Genomic DNA, 15,570 nt, shown 5'->3' with positions numbered 1-15,570 from the left:
GCCCCACCCCTCTGGGGATTGTGTCACTGGCTAATGATCTTTCTAGGGCAGAGTGATGTGCCAGAGTGAACTCTGCTAAAATAAATTCCCATTTTCTTGCAGTAGAAGGTTGACCTGGAAATGAGATGGAAGGTTGTTTTTTTTCTTCTGCTCCAGCTCCATGAGGTTCAAAGCAGTAATGGGAGATGTTCTTCTCTCCCCTCCCAGTGAAACCAAAGAGTAAGGAGCTGAAAGGAGGAGTCTTCTCATCTCTTTCTCTATGTGGTCAGGAGATGGAGGAATAGTGGACTGCCAGTTAGGCAGACTAACTGCTTCAGAAAGAAGAATTATGCTATTTTCAAGAGCAGCCAGAATGAGCAGATTGACTATTTGGCCATCCAAATTCAGTTGGGAATTATCCAGCCGAATGTGTATGGCTGTTATTAATGCTCTTTGATAAATGTTATATTCGGTTTGCAATTCCCTATTCGAATGACTCAGGTGATAGGGAATAATCTTCAGAACCCTTCACCACAAGGTTAACATTCAGTCCTAGGTACAGAGGTCACCACATAACAAATGGCACCACGTAACAAATGACCTCAGTAAAGAGGCCACAGACTGAATGAGCATGGAGAATGAGCTATGCTCTCATCTTTAGGGACAGTTCCTTCAGAACAGGGCTAAGGCCCATAAACTGAGTGACGTGGAGAAGCTTGCACAGCTACTGTTCATTCTATACCTGTTCTGAGAAAAGAGAGATGCTATAACCAAGCCTGTCAGTCCAGCACCTTTCACAGACACTGCATTAAAAAAAGTTTAAAAAGTCAATATCTGAATCCACAGAAATCGGGAGGAAATTAGTCTGATTTGCATATATGCCACCAGTTATTGAAAAGCATAGTTCTCAATACAAGTAGACCAGTTTTGATGACTAGAAAAACGTACAGGATGTATAAAAGCACCACTTGGTGGTTGCACTGAAAGTGTATTAAAATATTTGGCTTATCTCCTAAATACTTAATATTTAACAGACTCCAAATTAATATAAATCAAGCTGAAAAAAAGAAATAAAAAAACCAAAAAACAAAACCAACCAAATAAATCTAGCTAGAGTAAAGGTACTATAGGATGTCAAGGATTAAATTACTATTCAGCATTGCTCCTCAGAATACTTTTAGTACAGCAGTTGAGGTGCAGCTAAATACCTAATTGTGAAATTAAATATATTTGTTTTTAATATGATTATGCAGATAAGTTGCCTGTAAGAGGAAGAATCCTTTCCTTTTTTATGTAAATGGGAACTACATGCAATGGAGCCAGATGTGCCATTTAGGGCGGGTTTTTTAGTAACCGTGTTTCTTAGATTCATAGATTTAAAAATCTCTGGCATTAGAAATTACCTGTCTGTTTTGTTGATGGTATTTTATAGAAAAATACTTTGTTCTTCTATGTATTTTGCAATTCTGACAGAAACTGGTATTTTTTTGGCAAGCTGAACAGTTTTGAGTTGAACCATAAGCAGTAGTAGTTATAAGAATAACAGTTTTTACAGTATTTTTGTGACCTCAGCCATACTCTCATGTCAGTGTGTGCATGTTGGTAAAACAGCTGCAACACACAGTGTTTATCTGTTTTTAATCAGGAATGAATTACTTTTGAAGACCATTTTTGTTTGCTTTTTTAGATTAAAACATTAAATATCTATAAAAGAGGCCTCAAGAATTTCAGGTCCGTGGCAGCTCTGTGCAGTTGCTAAAGATGCAGCACACTCCCTAAATTCATCTTTGTATATGAACTATTTTATTAAAAACTGGTTATTGGAAAGTATGACAGCATGGTATGTTATAAAACCAGTGTATAGATTTTGCTGTACATGTTGTTCATAAATGACCCATGGGTCTCCGAAAGCGAGCCTTTAACATTCCAGATCTTTCACCGTGCATCTGCTACTGGCATGCAGCCACCAACTCACACAGATTTAGCTGAAGTAAATGAAGCTTACTCTGGTGCACTGAGGTAAAGAGGCTAATAAAATGGAAATATAGTAATCTCTTTACTAGGATTATTAAAATGGTATTTTTTAAAATAATTTTTTTTGGGGGGGGCAGGGTGTGTGTGTGTGAGCTTATGTAGTTTCTTTAAATACGTACCTTATATGTCCCTCTTGTTTTCCTTTACAGATGGGGTTTATACAGATTAATGAGGACTTCATATTTATTGAGCCACTCAACAACACTTTGGCTGTGACAGGTCATGCACACAGGGTGTACAGACGAAAAAGGTCCATAGAGGAGAAAGTTACTGAAAAGCCAGCCCCTCACAGTCATTACTGTGGTGTTGTTACAGGTAATTTAATAATCTCACTGCACAGGTTTAATGCCGAGGACATCTTTTTAAAGAGCACAGCTAATATTTTTTAAACAGCATGTCTGATCATTTTTCTATCTATAGCTTTTGGTGGGCTGAGTTGCTAGATTAATTGTCAGAAAGTGGAATTGTATATTCACTTATGGATGTTGCATATTAACTGAACTGTCATATTTGATTAACAGAAATATCAAAGTGGAAAACTTTGGCCATCTCTTAATTTAATCTAGCAGTTGTATCCCATTTCTTGTCTCCCTGTATCATCTGGTTGGTCTCAGATATTTACTTCATACAATGGTTGGACTTCAAGAGGTTCTTCAGTTTTGAAACCTTATGGCTTGAGATTTGGTTTATGTTACTTTACTTTGGGTTTACTTTGGGGAATACTAGTGGAACCACTTATTTTTCTTTAAATGCAAGCAACATTTTAAATGTGACAATTGTATCTATAACAGCTTTTTTGTTTTTATGAAATAAATTTACAAGAATTGTGTGAAATACTCCAAACAGGTCCTCATTAATCAAGGTGTGCAGAATTGTGTGTTGAAAAAAAGTTTCATGAAAATTTAGCACACAGTGATATGTTATTAATATTTATTAGCAAAAAAGGCTGTTGTGAAAGATGACATTCTGTTGAACCAGTCTCTCCAACAACTTTACCTTCTTCCAGTGGAAAAAAACTGTGGGAGGCCAAAGTTTGGCTGATCTGTACCCAGACCTGTGGGGCTTTTAGGGTTGTGAGAAACTTGAGTTTGTTCAGGAAAGAAACAAAAAACGAGTGGAATTTTTCACATTTATCAATCCCCCACCCCATCCCCTGTACATCTGTGTCACTTTGAAATATTAACATGGACAGAACATATACTTGAAAGATTTTTCATCCTGGAAAGATTAGACTCTAATTTCAACCCTTGAATTCAACCCTTAATTCTAAAAAGTTAAAAAGGAAATGATTAAGTAGCCCAAGGCTCATATTGTGCCTGGGAAAGACTAAGTAAACTACATGTTACTTCCCTTGGCATTGCACTGTCAATGTTTGTTTATCTAAGAAGTGAAGATGTCTGTATTAGTAAAAAGTGTCCACTGAAAGTAGAAACATTTGCTCTTGCAGCCTGTTGCTTTTACCATTAATCAATGCTAAGTGTGTGGGGGCTAGGATAGGGAGAAGAATGGGACTAGGTGGCAATCCATTCTATGTATGAAAATGATTCAAAATACAAACTCTTGCAAAAGGGTGTGATAGGATATGTTTTCTACTAGTGATCCTTCCACTACCTCTGTCCCTGGACAAGATTTCCTAGGATGGAAAAATCAGGTTTAGTTTATTCTAACCATTTTAAGCCCTAGGGTCTGTGCTAGTGCAAATGTCCACCCATGTGAATCTAATTGCATGCTCAGGCCCTTACATTGTATCGGTTTCAGTAATGATCTGCACCAACAGACTGAAAAACTCAGTCACTTAGTTTCAGCTGTCCTTATAAATCGTGTGTTGAAGCCATAGAAAAGCTTTTCAGTAGTAATTATATGCAATGTGTTAGAAAACTCCTAAATTGAACAGGTTAACAAAACATAAATCCTGGATTTTATAAATATTGCCTGAAGCTTCTGTAATATTGCCTTGTTTGTGCATTGCTGCTTTGATAAATCTTCATCTGTTCATCTTTCTGAGGAATTTGTTGCAGCATACTTAAAAAATATCTAGACCGTCCTATTGTAGCAGGGTGCCTGCCTTCTGCAGCACTCTATTATGGCAGACTGGGTATTTAGTGGTAGGTCTTTTAATGGTGGTTTGGGGCCAAATTGATCACAAAGGTTGGCTAGTTATCATAGAATCATAGAAATGTAGGGTTGAAAGGGACAACAAGAAGTCATCTAGTTCATCCCCCTTGTGCTGAGGCAGGACTAAGTAATACCTAGACTATCCCTGACAGGTATTTGTCCAGCCTGTTCTTAAAAACCTCCAATGATAGGGATTCCATCATCTCCCGTGGTAACTATTCCAGTGCTTTACTATCCTTATAGTTAGAAAGCTTTCCCTAATATCTAACCTAAATCTCCCTTGCTACAGATGAAGTTGATTACTTCTTGTCCTACCTTCAGTAGACATAGAGAACAGTTAATCACAGTCATCTTTGTAACAGTCCATAACATATTTGAAGACTGTTATGTTCCCACACGGTCTTTTCTCAAGACTAAACATGCCCAGTTTTCTAAATCTTTTATCATTTTTGTTGCTCTCCTCTGGACTCTCTCCAGTTTGTCCACATCTTTCTTAAAATATGGTGCCCAAAACAGACACAGTTCTCCAGCTGAGGCCTCACCAGTGCCAAGTAGCATGAAACAGTTACCATCCTGGGTCTTGCATACAACTCTCCTATTAATACACCCCAGAATATTAGTCTTTTTTGCAACAGCACCATATTGTTGGTTCTTGTTCAATTTGTGACCCACTATAACCTCCAGATCCTTTTCTTCAACACTACTACCTAGCCAGTTTCCCCCATTTTGTAGTTGTGCATTTGATTTTTGTTTTCTAAGTGAAGTACTTTGCACTTGTCTTTATTGAATTTTATCTTGTTGATTTCAGATCAATTCTCTAATTTGTCAAGGTCATTTTGAATTTTAATCCTGTCCTCCAAAGCGCTTGCAACCTCTCCCAGCTTTCTGTCATTTGCTAAGCATATTCTCCACTCCATCATCCCAGTCATTAATGAAAATATTGTATTGTACTGGACCTGGGATAGACCCCTGCAGGACCCCATTAGATACGTCCTCCCAGTTTGACAGAGGACCATTGATAACTACTCTCTGATTATGGTTTTTCAACCAGTTGTGTACCCACTTTATAGAAATTTCATCTAACCACATTCCCTAATTTGCTTATGAAACTGTCATGTGGAACTGTGTCAGAAGCATTACTAAAATCAAAATATATCATATCCACTGCTTCTGCCCATCCACTAGGCTAGTATCCTAGTCAAAGAAGGGAATTAGGATGGTTTGGGATGATTTGTTCTTGACAAATCCATGTGGGCTATTACATATCACCCTATTATCATTTAGGTGCTTACAAAGTGATTGTAATTTTTCCAGTATCTTTCCAGGTATCAAAATTAGGCTGACTGGTGTATAAACCCCAGGGTTCTTCTGTTCCCCCTCTTTAAAGATCATGTTTCAATGTATATCAACAATGATGTACTAAAAGTCATGAGAGGAACAAGTATCTGTGCTGAACGTGTTGGAGGATCATAAGACTAATAGCTATGTGTACAGACCTGGAAGAAGACAATCAAAGAAGGTATCGTTTGTTGTCCATTTCTGTTGGGATGAGTTGAAAGATGACACACAGCCAAACTGTTTTTTTGGGAACACACAGAACCTGTTTTTACTTACTAAGCAAAAAGTCACACCCTGGCACACACAGAGTTGCTATGTGTGCATAGATCTGCCTGCCACTTTTATTGGAGATGTTTGTGTTTCGGGGCTTGTCTAGATGATGCATTGTTGCGTGCCAGCTGGGATGTAAATTTTGGTACACATCAGCATATTGCATACTAACTCTCCTTGTGGACCCTGCTGGGACACGCTAAAAGTTCCCTGGTATGTGTTGATGTGGTACTGTTTCTGACTATCTCAGTGTGCACTAGGAACTTTTAATGCCTGCTAGCAGGGTCCACATGGACATGCTGGTGTGCACTAAAATTTACACCCCAACTGGTAAACATTAATGCAACGTGTAGACAAGCCTTATGCGTTTTATTTACATGTGGGTGTGGGTGTCAGGCACACATACCTAGATATAGACACAGACTTCATATCCTTCTCCTTTCTCAACAAGAACCTTCCAGGGATTGGCTGAGAGACCATTAGGGTAAGAAAGAGAATGTGAGACACTTGGTAATCAGCAAAGTCCTAGGGTAATTTAACTGATATTCTGTGTAACTAATTCTTCAGCCTTCCTAGCTGTGTGTTTGTGGTTTTTACATTTCTAGTTAATGTTGTATTTTCTCCTTTTTTTCCCTAGTCTATGCCAAATGCACTTTTCTTGTAGGGAATTTGATATGTTGACTGCTTATTTGGGGAAAATATTGGGCATCACGGAGAGAGAAAAGATGTTTCTTATCTTATGGAAGGCAGTAGGATGAAATAATAGTTTGGGAACTCAGTCAGAGGTGAAGGGAATTGAAATCCCTCCTTGAATGATGCTGCTGAGAATCTGAGTTGGGGCATGAGGATTGCTGAATGATCTGAGGTTTGCTAGACTTGGTTACAGTAACCAACGAGTGATTCTGAGCAATTTAGTCATCTTTCATATTTTCTATAGCTATAGAAAAGAATTCAAAGCCAATGTTGTACAGCACCATCTATGTAGCCTTCACTTTATGTTATTTATTATGTTTCCAGCTAAATGAAGTTGATTACACTGAATATGTATTGCTGTATAATGTAAATCCTATCGAGAGTTTTTTTCACCGTATCTAATTTCAGTTCCTTCGGTTCATGCACAATAAAAGTAAGTTTTTTGCACTGAATCATAGAATCATAGAAGATTAGGGTTCGAAGGGACCTCAGTAGATCATCTAGTCCAAGCCCGTGCTCAAAGCAGGACCAAGCCCAACTAAATCATCCCAGCCAGGGCTTTGTCAAGCTGCACCTTAAAAACCTCTAAAAATAGAGATTCCACCATGTCCCTAGGTAACCCATTCCAGTGCTTTACCACCCTCCTAGTGAACAGTTTTTCCTAATATTTAACCTAAACCTCCCCCACCATAACTTGAGATCCTTGCTCCTAGTTCTGTCATTTACTACCACTGAGAACAGCCTAGCTCCATTCTCCCTGGAACCCCCTTTTAAATAGTAAAGGTTGCTATTAAATCACCCCTCATTCTTCTCTTCTGCAGATTAAACAAGCCTAGTTCCCTCATCCTCTCCTTATAAGTCATGTGCTCCAGCCCCATAATCATTTTTGTTGCCCTCTGCTGGACTCTTTCCAATTTGTCCACATCCTTTCTGTAGTGGGGGGCCAGAACTGGATGCAATACACCAAATGTGGCCTCACCAGTGCTGAATAGAGGGGAATAATCACTTGCCTTGATCTGTTGGCAGTGCTCCTAATAATGCAGCCCGATATGCCGTTAGCCTTCTTGGCAATAAGGGCACACTGTTGACTCATATCCAGCTTCTTATCCACTGTATCCCCCAGGTCCTTTTCTGCAGAACTGCTGACTAGCCGGTCGGTCTCCAGTGTGTAGCAGTGCGTGGGATTCTTCCATCCTAAGTGCAGGACTCTGCACTTGTCCTTGTTGAACCTCATCAGATTTCTTTTGACCCAATCCTCCAATTTGTCTAGGTCACTTTGTATCCTATCCCTAAACTCCAGCATATTTACCACTCCCCTCTGCTTAGTGTCATCTGCAAATTTGCTCAGGGTGCAATCCACCCCAGCCTCCAGATCACTAATGAAGAGTTGTACAAAACCAGCCCCAGCACCGACCCCTGGGGCATTCCGCTTGTTACCGGCTGCCAACTAGACATTGTGCCATTGATCACTACCCATTGAGCCCAATGATCTAGCCAGCTTTCTATCCATCTTAAAATCCATTCATCTAACCCATACTTCTGTAACTTGCTGATAAGAATACTGTGGGAGACCGTATCAAAAGCTTTGCCTAAAGTCAAGGTATATCACATCCACTGCTTTCCCCACGTCCACAGAACCAGTCATCTCATCATAGAAAGCAATCCGATTGGTCAGACATGACTTGTCCTTGGTGAATCCATGCTGACTGTTACTGACCATCTTCCTCTCTTCCAAGTGCCTTAAAAGGGATTCATTGAGGACCTGCTCCGTGTTTTTTCTGGGGACTGAGGTGAGGCTGACCAATCTATAGTTCCCTGGATCCTCCTCCTTCCCTTTTTTGAAGATAGGCATTATATTTGTCTTTTTCCAATCATCCGGGACCTCTCCCAATCGTCACAAGTTTTCAAAGGTAATGGCCAGTGGCTCTGCAATCCATCAGCCAACTCCTTCAGCACCCTTGGCTGTTTTGCATCCGGCCCCATGGACTTGTGCATGTCCAGCCTTTCTAAATAATCCTGAACCTGTTCTTTCAGCACTGAGGGCTGCTCAATTCCTTCTCATTCTATGCTGCCTAGTGCAGTAGTCTGGGAGCTGACCTTGTCTGTGAAGACAGAGGCAAAAAAAACATTGAGTACTTCAGGTTTTTCCACATCATCTGTTACTAGGTTGCCTCCCCCATTCTGTAAGGGGCGCACACTTTCCCTGACCACCTTCTTGTTAGTAACAAACCTATAGAAATCCTTCTTGTTACCCTTCATGTCACTTGCTAGCTGCAACTCCAATTGTGCTTTTGTCCTTCCTGATTTCACTCCTGCATGCTCGAGCAGTATTTTTATCCTCCTCCCTGGTCATCTGACCAAGCTTCTACTTCTTGTAAGCTTCCTTTTTGTATTTAAGATCATTGAAGACTTCTTTGTTAAGCCAAGGTGGTTGCCTGCCATATTTGCTATTCTTTCTGCACACCGGGATGGTTTGTTCCTGCAACCTCAGTAAGGTTTCTTTAAAATACACCAGCTCTCTTGGACTCCTTTCACCTGCATATTAGCCTCCCAGGGGATCCTGCCCATCAGCTCCCAGAGGGAGTCAATGTCTGCTTTTCTGAAGTCCAGGGTCTATATTCTGCTGTTCTCCTTTCTTCGTTTTTGTCAGGATCTTGAAGTCGACCATCTCATGGTCACTGCTACCCACTTCTACTTCCCCTACCAATTCTTCCCTGTTTACTGAAACTATATGATCCTATACTTTGTAATTCAAGTACTTAGTAATGAGTATTTCTTTACAATTTTACCTATTTATAAATATGCAAAGACCAATAAACATGGTTTTGTATAAAGGACCTGGTAATTTGGCAATGCTAATGACAACCAGTTGTATACCAATTATACCAATACAATGTAACACCATTTATCTTAGGGGAACAGCTGAAATCTTCTGATAAATGAGATTTCAGATGACTGGGAAACCTGCCAGCAAAGTATGAAAAAGCTGGTTGGCTTAGCCTTGGCTCCTCTTTGGTTTGACAACTCCAGAGGGCTCTGAAGGAAACGATGGGCATGGCCCCTTCAAAGCTAGCCTGTCTGCAAGTCTGGGAGGAATTCTCATGCTGTACAATCCTGAGAGACATAATTAAGCTTCCATTAATTGGGATTGTACTGTAATATACAAGTAGCTTTCTCTATGACTGCCGCATTGACAAATAAATACTATATTTATGCCTGTTGGGGATTTTTATTATTCATTCTACAGAATAAATGTTCAGTTAATTAAAACTTTTATATCGACTCATTTTTCTAAACAGCAGTAGTAACGTCCTGTTAAAGTTTCTAGTTGATAGCTGCCATTTGTAACTGAGCGTCAAACAATGGATAAACTGTGTTGCTGGAAACTTTACTGGAATCAATCAGTCCTACAATGTAGGGGGAGGGAATAGATGACTCACGAGAGGGCTCTTCTAACCCAAATTAGTCTATTATTTAGACTTTGGGCCATAACCTTGTCTTTCAGCATTAAATGCTTGCACTGTAAGTCATACTCATATGGCTTCTAGGGTGTGTTTCTTGGCCAGCATCCTGACATTGAAGTTTTTAATGAAACTGATTCTCAAAAATACATATATTTTATAAAATAAGCTGTTATTCCACAGTTAACAATCATAAAGTTAAGAACTATTCACGTACATTAAGTTAAGGTCATGCAAAAGTGTTTGAAGGATCAGGGCCAGAGATGTTAGAATTACAATATCTATCAGAATTGTTATTTTATATTTTAAAAATCATTTTAGCTTTGCAGAAACTATATTTGTTTGTATAGTGTTATAGAATGACACTGGTCCTTTAAGAGGAAGCAGGGCCAGGGCAAGTGTGCTACAGTAACCGATGCAGATTAGGCTTTACAAGAGGGTGTCTGGGTCAGGGAAAGAAGGCGGAGTCTGAGTGCATGAGACCTGATGGATCAGAGCTAGGAAGCAGGACTGCCAGAGTCCCCTGGGAGGGGAGGCAATGAGTAACTGTTCTAAAAAGGGGCTTCCAGAGAGAAAAAGCTCTGGGGGTTTGGTACTGTAGGAACAGGGCACAGAAACAGGAGTAGCAAAACTGTCAGTGTCTCCTGGAAGGGGAGGCAGTGAGAATGTGAAATAGTCTAAGGTGAGCTGAAGAACTCTTAATTTTGGACAATAAAACTGCCTAAAAGAGACTGTTGGTGTGACAATCCTTTGCAAGTTGGAAAGAAGCCCTGACCTGTTACATATAGTTCATGCATTTGTCACATATTTATATTTCTTGGCAAATAGTGACAACATTTTTATTGTAATTTTAGAAACTATAAATTCAATTTTAGTAAAGTTATGTATCTATTTGTGTTGTGTGGTCTTTTGATAAATCAGAAAAAAGGGATTTAAATTATTATTGTATTTTAAGGGTGACTACTATATATATATATGACATTTTGTCATGTTTCGCTTTATAGTAGATCACAAATCCATTCTTGCACCGATGGCATTGTATTGTCTTTCACTATTCTGTGAGTAATATTTTTTGACGTCATTAAGCCTAAGCACTTTTGTGAAAAGTTTCTCTTATGTTTTGGAAAGCATGCTGAGATTTATAAGAACAAGTATAGGAATTTACCAGTCAGGGGTGAGACTGATTAATTGCAAAACATTTGCTGAAATCTCCTAATACGTGAACCGTTCCAGAATATGTGTCTGTTATTGCCATCTCCGTCATAAATTGTGTTGCAAATTTAGGGCCCAAACCCGCTCCATGGAGGTCAGAGAGAGCAAAATCAAGCCCCCAACTTTTGTGACATAGTCCAATGAATCACAGAGAGCGCTTGCATTTTATTTTACTGTTTTATTAAATTTTTAAATTAATGTTGCTAGTGAACTGTATAAATACTTGGCCACCTTCTCGTCCACAACCTATCTGTGGAAATAAATTCAAATCTATTTTTACATAATAGCCTACATTTTTAGTAGGAATTTTGTTGTATTGTTGAAGAAGCAACTTCAGATAAACAAGAACTGGTGGTCTCTGTTTATCCAGAAGTTTAATACGTTTTCAATTTGGAGTTTATTGTCTGCTTAGAAATTCATTTACTCAGGGCATCTTGTATGCATTATTGAATTTGTACATAATCACAGCAATTTTTACTTTGAAGTCTTGTTTTTTCTAGTCCTTTTTGTAAAAAAACTTAGGAAAGTGTTTCAATTAAATCCTCCAGTATATGATCCTTCAAACCATTTCTTCCAAAACAGAGTTTGTTCCTTGATCTTTACTATGAATTGGTCCACTTGTAGAACATGCTCTTGTTTCTTTGGGCATGAATGTGTTTCAATCCAGATTTTTCTTTCTCTGTGCTTGGGGTGTGCGGGGGAGGAGAAATGTGTGGACTGCACGTTTTTCCTGTGTTTTCCGAGGGCAGGGAGGTACTCTTGTAACTTCAGTGAGCCTGTTTTTGTGCCAACCCATGACATTAATTAGTATTCCTCCAGTAGCCAGACTGAAGGCAAAAACCTGTTTTGTGTTACGTGTGTACACTAGAAGTAGGGAAGAAGCTGCAGAGGGCCTCCCTGGCTCTAGTGCACTTATGCAGCAGCTGGACAAGATTCCAGTTCGAGCAGTATGCTGGAGTAGCAGCTAACATGCTTGTATACAGCTCATAGCCTCAGCCTAAGCATGGCTGGATAAGTAGCTCCCAGTAACTACATATTGCTGTGTATTAATCATTATGTTGTATTATAAAAGCATATTCAGTTGAACCCCTATTTTACTAACTAACTGGGGATTGAGGGGTTCAGAACTGAACATGTGAGTTACAGGAATACAGCGCATAAGCTGCGGTATGGAGCACTGCACCACTTTCTTCTTGTTCCGCACAGCGCTGCAAAGTGGTTTCTAGTGCATTGTAGGCATCAGAATATGAAGGGTTGTGACTTGTACTTCGTCGACGTCACCTTCATTATTTGATTTCTTTTTCCTTCCCGTTGGGAAAAATGGTGTGTCTAACTGGTTATTCATAAGATTGATGTTTGTAAAATCTAAAGTTCTGTTTTAATCCTGTAGTTGTAGTTATCTCTCCACTCACAGATGGCTTGGCAGTGACATTTTATAGTATTATTACTCTTTTTCCAGCAAATCCTAAAATTACCACCTCAGTGACACTTACATAAAACTGCTATGTTAAAGGATGAATTCATGTAGCAATATTTTTATGTTACAGATAAAAGAAAATCCAGGAATCAAAAACTAGGAGGAAGTGGAAGAAAAAAAAGATACTCCTATAAATTACCTCAAGAGTACAATATAGAAACTGTAGTGGTTGCAGATCCAGCTATGGTTTCATATCATGGAGCAGATGCTGCCAGGAGATTTATTTTAACCATCTTAAATATGGTAGGAAGCTGTTAGAACTCATCTAGGCATTTTGTCAGATAGAATAATGCATGCACAGGAGACTGATAGAATGAATTGTTGCAGTCATTCAACAGGCATAATTAAATGAAAGTGGGCTTTCCATCAAATTCAACATAATATCTGAATGTACCATGAATGTTTAGCAGCACAGAAGCTGTGGTTCCGCAGGCATACCTTGTACCTTCAACAATGAAGCTAAATAATTGGGATTTGAACAGCATGATTGTTTGATTAGAAACCCATAGTGTTGTTTGGACAGTATTCAGGATGAATGCTTAGGACAAGAGTGTGATCTGAACTCATTATGAAGAGGTGACTTTTCTATTTAGAAGGATCTTTTGATCCTCTTGGTGGCTGGAGGAGAAGCAAAATTAGTCTCAGAAAAAGTTATGTTTTCTCCCAGCAATGAATTTGAATGCAACACACTTATTGATCCATAAGGCAGTGAAAATTAGTACCTGCAATATATAAGGAAAAAATATCACAGAATAAAGGATCATGAAATGAAGAATGGGTGAGAACTTGATCACAACTATTCTGTCTGGCCCTATGAGTTATCGCTTCTTGCAGTCTGCTGCTCGCTTTAACTCCGATCCTCCATTTATCTCACTGGGACTCATGGCATAATAGTATGTACATGTGTAAGTGTTTGGAGAAATTGGCTATAATTTAGAGCTCTGTGAAGGTCAATAGGAAAAAGACAGAGCCCTTTTAACATACTTGGAAAAACACTACATAGCCCCTTATCTGTCTCCTTCTCCCTTCTACCTGAAAAAATGAATACAACATAATGCTTAGATATTATCAATGTGTAGAAAATTCAAATGTAAAGTCAAAGTTCTACAAAATTCTGAGTTTTTTTTTTTTTTTTTTTTTTTTTAAGGCTATAATGTGTTCTGTCCAATGGAACCACTCATGTTTGGTTTTGTTTTTTTGTTAAAGGTTTTTAACCTTTTCCAGCACAAGAGCCTTGGAATGCAAGTGACTCTTCGGGTGACTAAGCTTGTTCTGCTTCATGAGACTCCAGTAAGAAAGTACTGTATATATCTTATTCTGTGACAAGACATTTTAGAATGAATAGAAGGATAGAGATATGTTGCTTGCTGTCTCATTAAGGCATGGGATACCCATCACTTACTGATAAAAGTTCTTAGTTATCTTCTACCTATTCATTATTATTTTTACTATTAATATTTATTTGTAGTGGCAAGAAACCCCAATCTAAATTGGGAGCTCATAGCATTAGATGCTATACATACACACACAGACAGACAATTCCTACATCTAGTTCATTTCAAAATTCAGGGGTATACGTCTTTCAAGTAACCTAAACATTTTAAATGCATTTTTTCCTTAGGTCAGGTTCTTAATTTTTCCTTTGTTGAAACTGGCTGGTATTTACAAACTTCAGTTCATTATCAGCTATTTTTTCCCTATGCATGTGGATATCTTAATGTGAAAGCAAAATCCTTTTAGCTTTAAAGTTTACAGATAGTTGTAAAATTATACATAGATCAGTCCTATCATAAAGAAAACAGGAGTATAGCACCACTCTTTCATGATATGTCTTTCAGATATCATTTTAGAGCTCATCTGTTAAATCCTGTTCCCTTGTTGAAGAGATGAATCAGCTGCTGTAGTGTGGGTCATTCTTTGGAGTGACCTATGGTTCCCTTACATATTTTAGAGCAGTAATATGTGGACTTTTTGTTATTTTTACAAAGTATATGAGGGCTTTTCTTATTTTAGAGTTCACAAAAATAAAAAACGGAATCTTCTTATCCATGTAAGACATATTTCTAACTTATACATTTAAATAAATTAAATTATACTTATGCCAGGGGCTAAAGAAGCATTTCTTGTTCAGACATATTGTAATCCTTTCAGCAGGAAAAAAAAATCTCTCAAATCTTCTCTCCAAACACTGAATCTTGGCATCAGTGCTCTTCCTAAATGCAATGAACTCCAGCCTATATCAATGGAAGATCAGTACAATTGGGGAGAGAATTTGGGTAATAAGGTCCACTGTATGTATCTGAGGGCATAATTTTCACCAGCATTGATTTAATTAAAGTCAAATAAAGATGGTTTCTGTTCCTGAAGTTAAAACACTAGTGCCATGTATATTTTATGACATATAAAGTAGAATATTTTTATTAACTCAGACAAAGTGTGTGCTTAAATTTGGAAAATTATTTGAGAACATTTTTCTTTGTACATTGTATCTTGTATATACTACAGAAAAAAACATTTCATTAAAGTGAAAAACAAGGTATCAAAATATATTCGTAGCTAGACAAGTATAGGTTAACAATACATGGCAGACAGTGAAATCTGTTATAATAGTTTCACACAAATAATGAGGGCTAGCTTTTCAGTGAGGCACTCTTAAGAAATTCTTACCTTTGGGTGAAAATTGTGCTCAGCTTTCTGATCTTATAATCTGTATACATGGGCAATTAAAAGATGAGAAAATTATATGAACATGCAAATCACAATATATAATAAAACAAGCAATTCAATTTTCAGGCAGATATGTATATCGGGCATCATGGGGAAAAAATGTTGGAGAGTTTCTGTAAGTGGCAACATGAGGAGTTTGGCAAGAAGAACGATATACATTTAGAAATGTCAACAAGCTGGGGAGAAGACATGTCATCAGTAGATGCAGCCATACTCATCACAAGGTAATATTTTCTAAAAATAGTGTGTTTAAAAAAAACCAAG

General features: G+C 38.2%; 1 protein-coding gene across 1 annotated transcript in view; it reads left to right on the top strand.

Moving 5' to 3' along the window:
- ADAMTS19 (ADAM metallopeptidase with thrombospondin type 1 motif 19) overlaps positions 1–15,570 on the top strand; it is a 246,485-nt gene that overhangs the window by 41,436 nt on the left and 189,479 nt on the right. The window contains exons 3-6 of the mRNA XM_067568938.1: positions 2,163–2,328; positions 12,650–12,822; positions 13,786–13,869; positions 15,373–15,530. Coding sequence (XP_067425039.1) covers positions 2,163–2,328; positions 12,650–12,822; positions 13,786–13,869; positions 15,373–15,530 — 581 coding nt within the window. The remainder of the gene's footprint in view (positions 1–2,162; positions 2,329–12,649; positions 12,823–13,785; positions 13,870–15,372; positions 15,531–15,570) is intronic.

The sequence above is a fragment of the Emydura macquarii genome, unplaced genomic scaffold (assembly GCF_026122565.2).
Source record: "Emydura macquarii macquarii isolate MOO-44397 ecotype Brisbane River unplaced genomic scaffold, CSIRO-AGI_Emac_v2 contig_2897, whole genome shotgun sequence".
Classification (NCBI taxonomy): Eukaryota; Metazoa; Chordata; order Testudines; family Chelidae; genus Emydura; species Emydura macquarii.
Note: the sequence above shows the minus strand (reverse complement) of the source record. Positions and strands in the feature narration are given on the sequence as shown.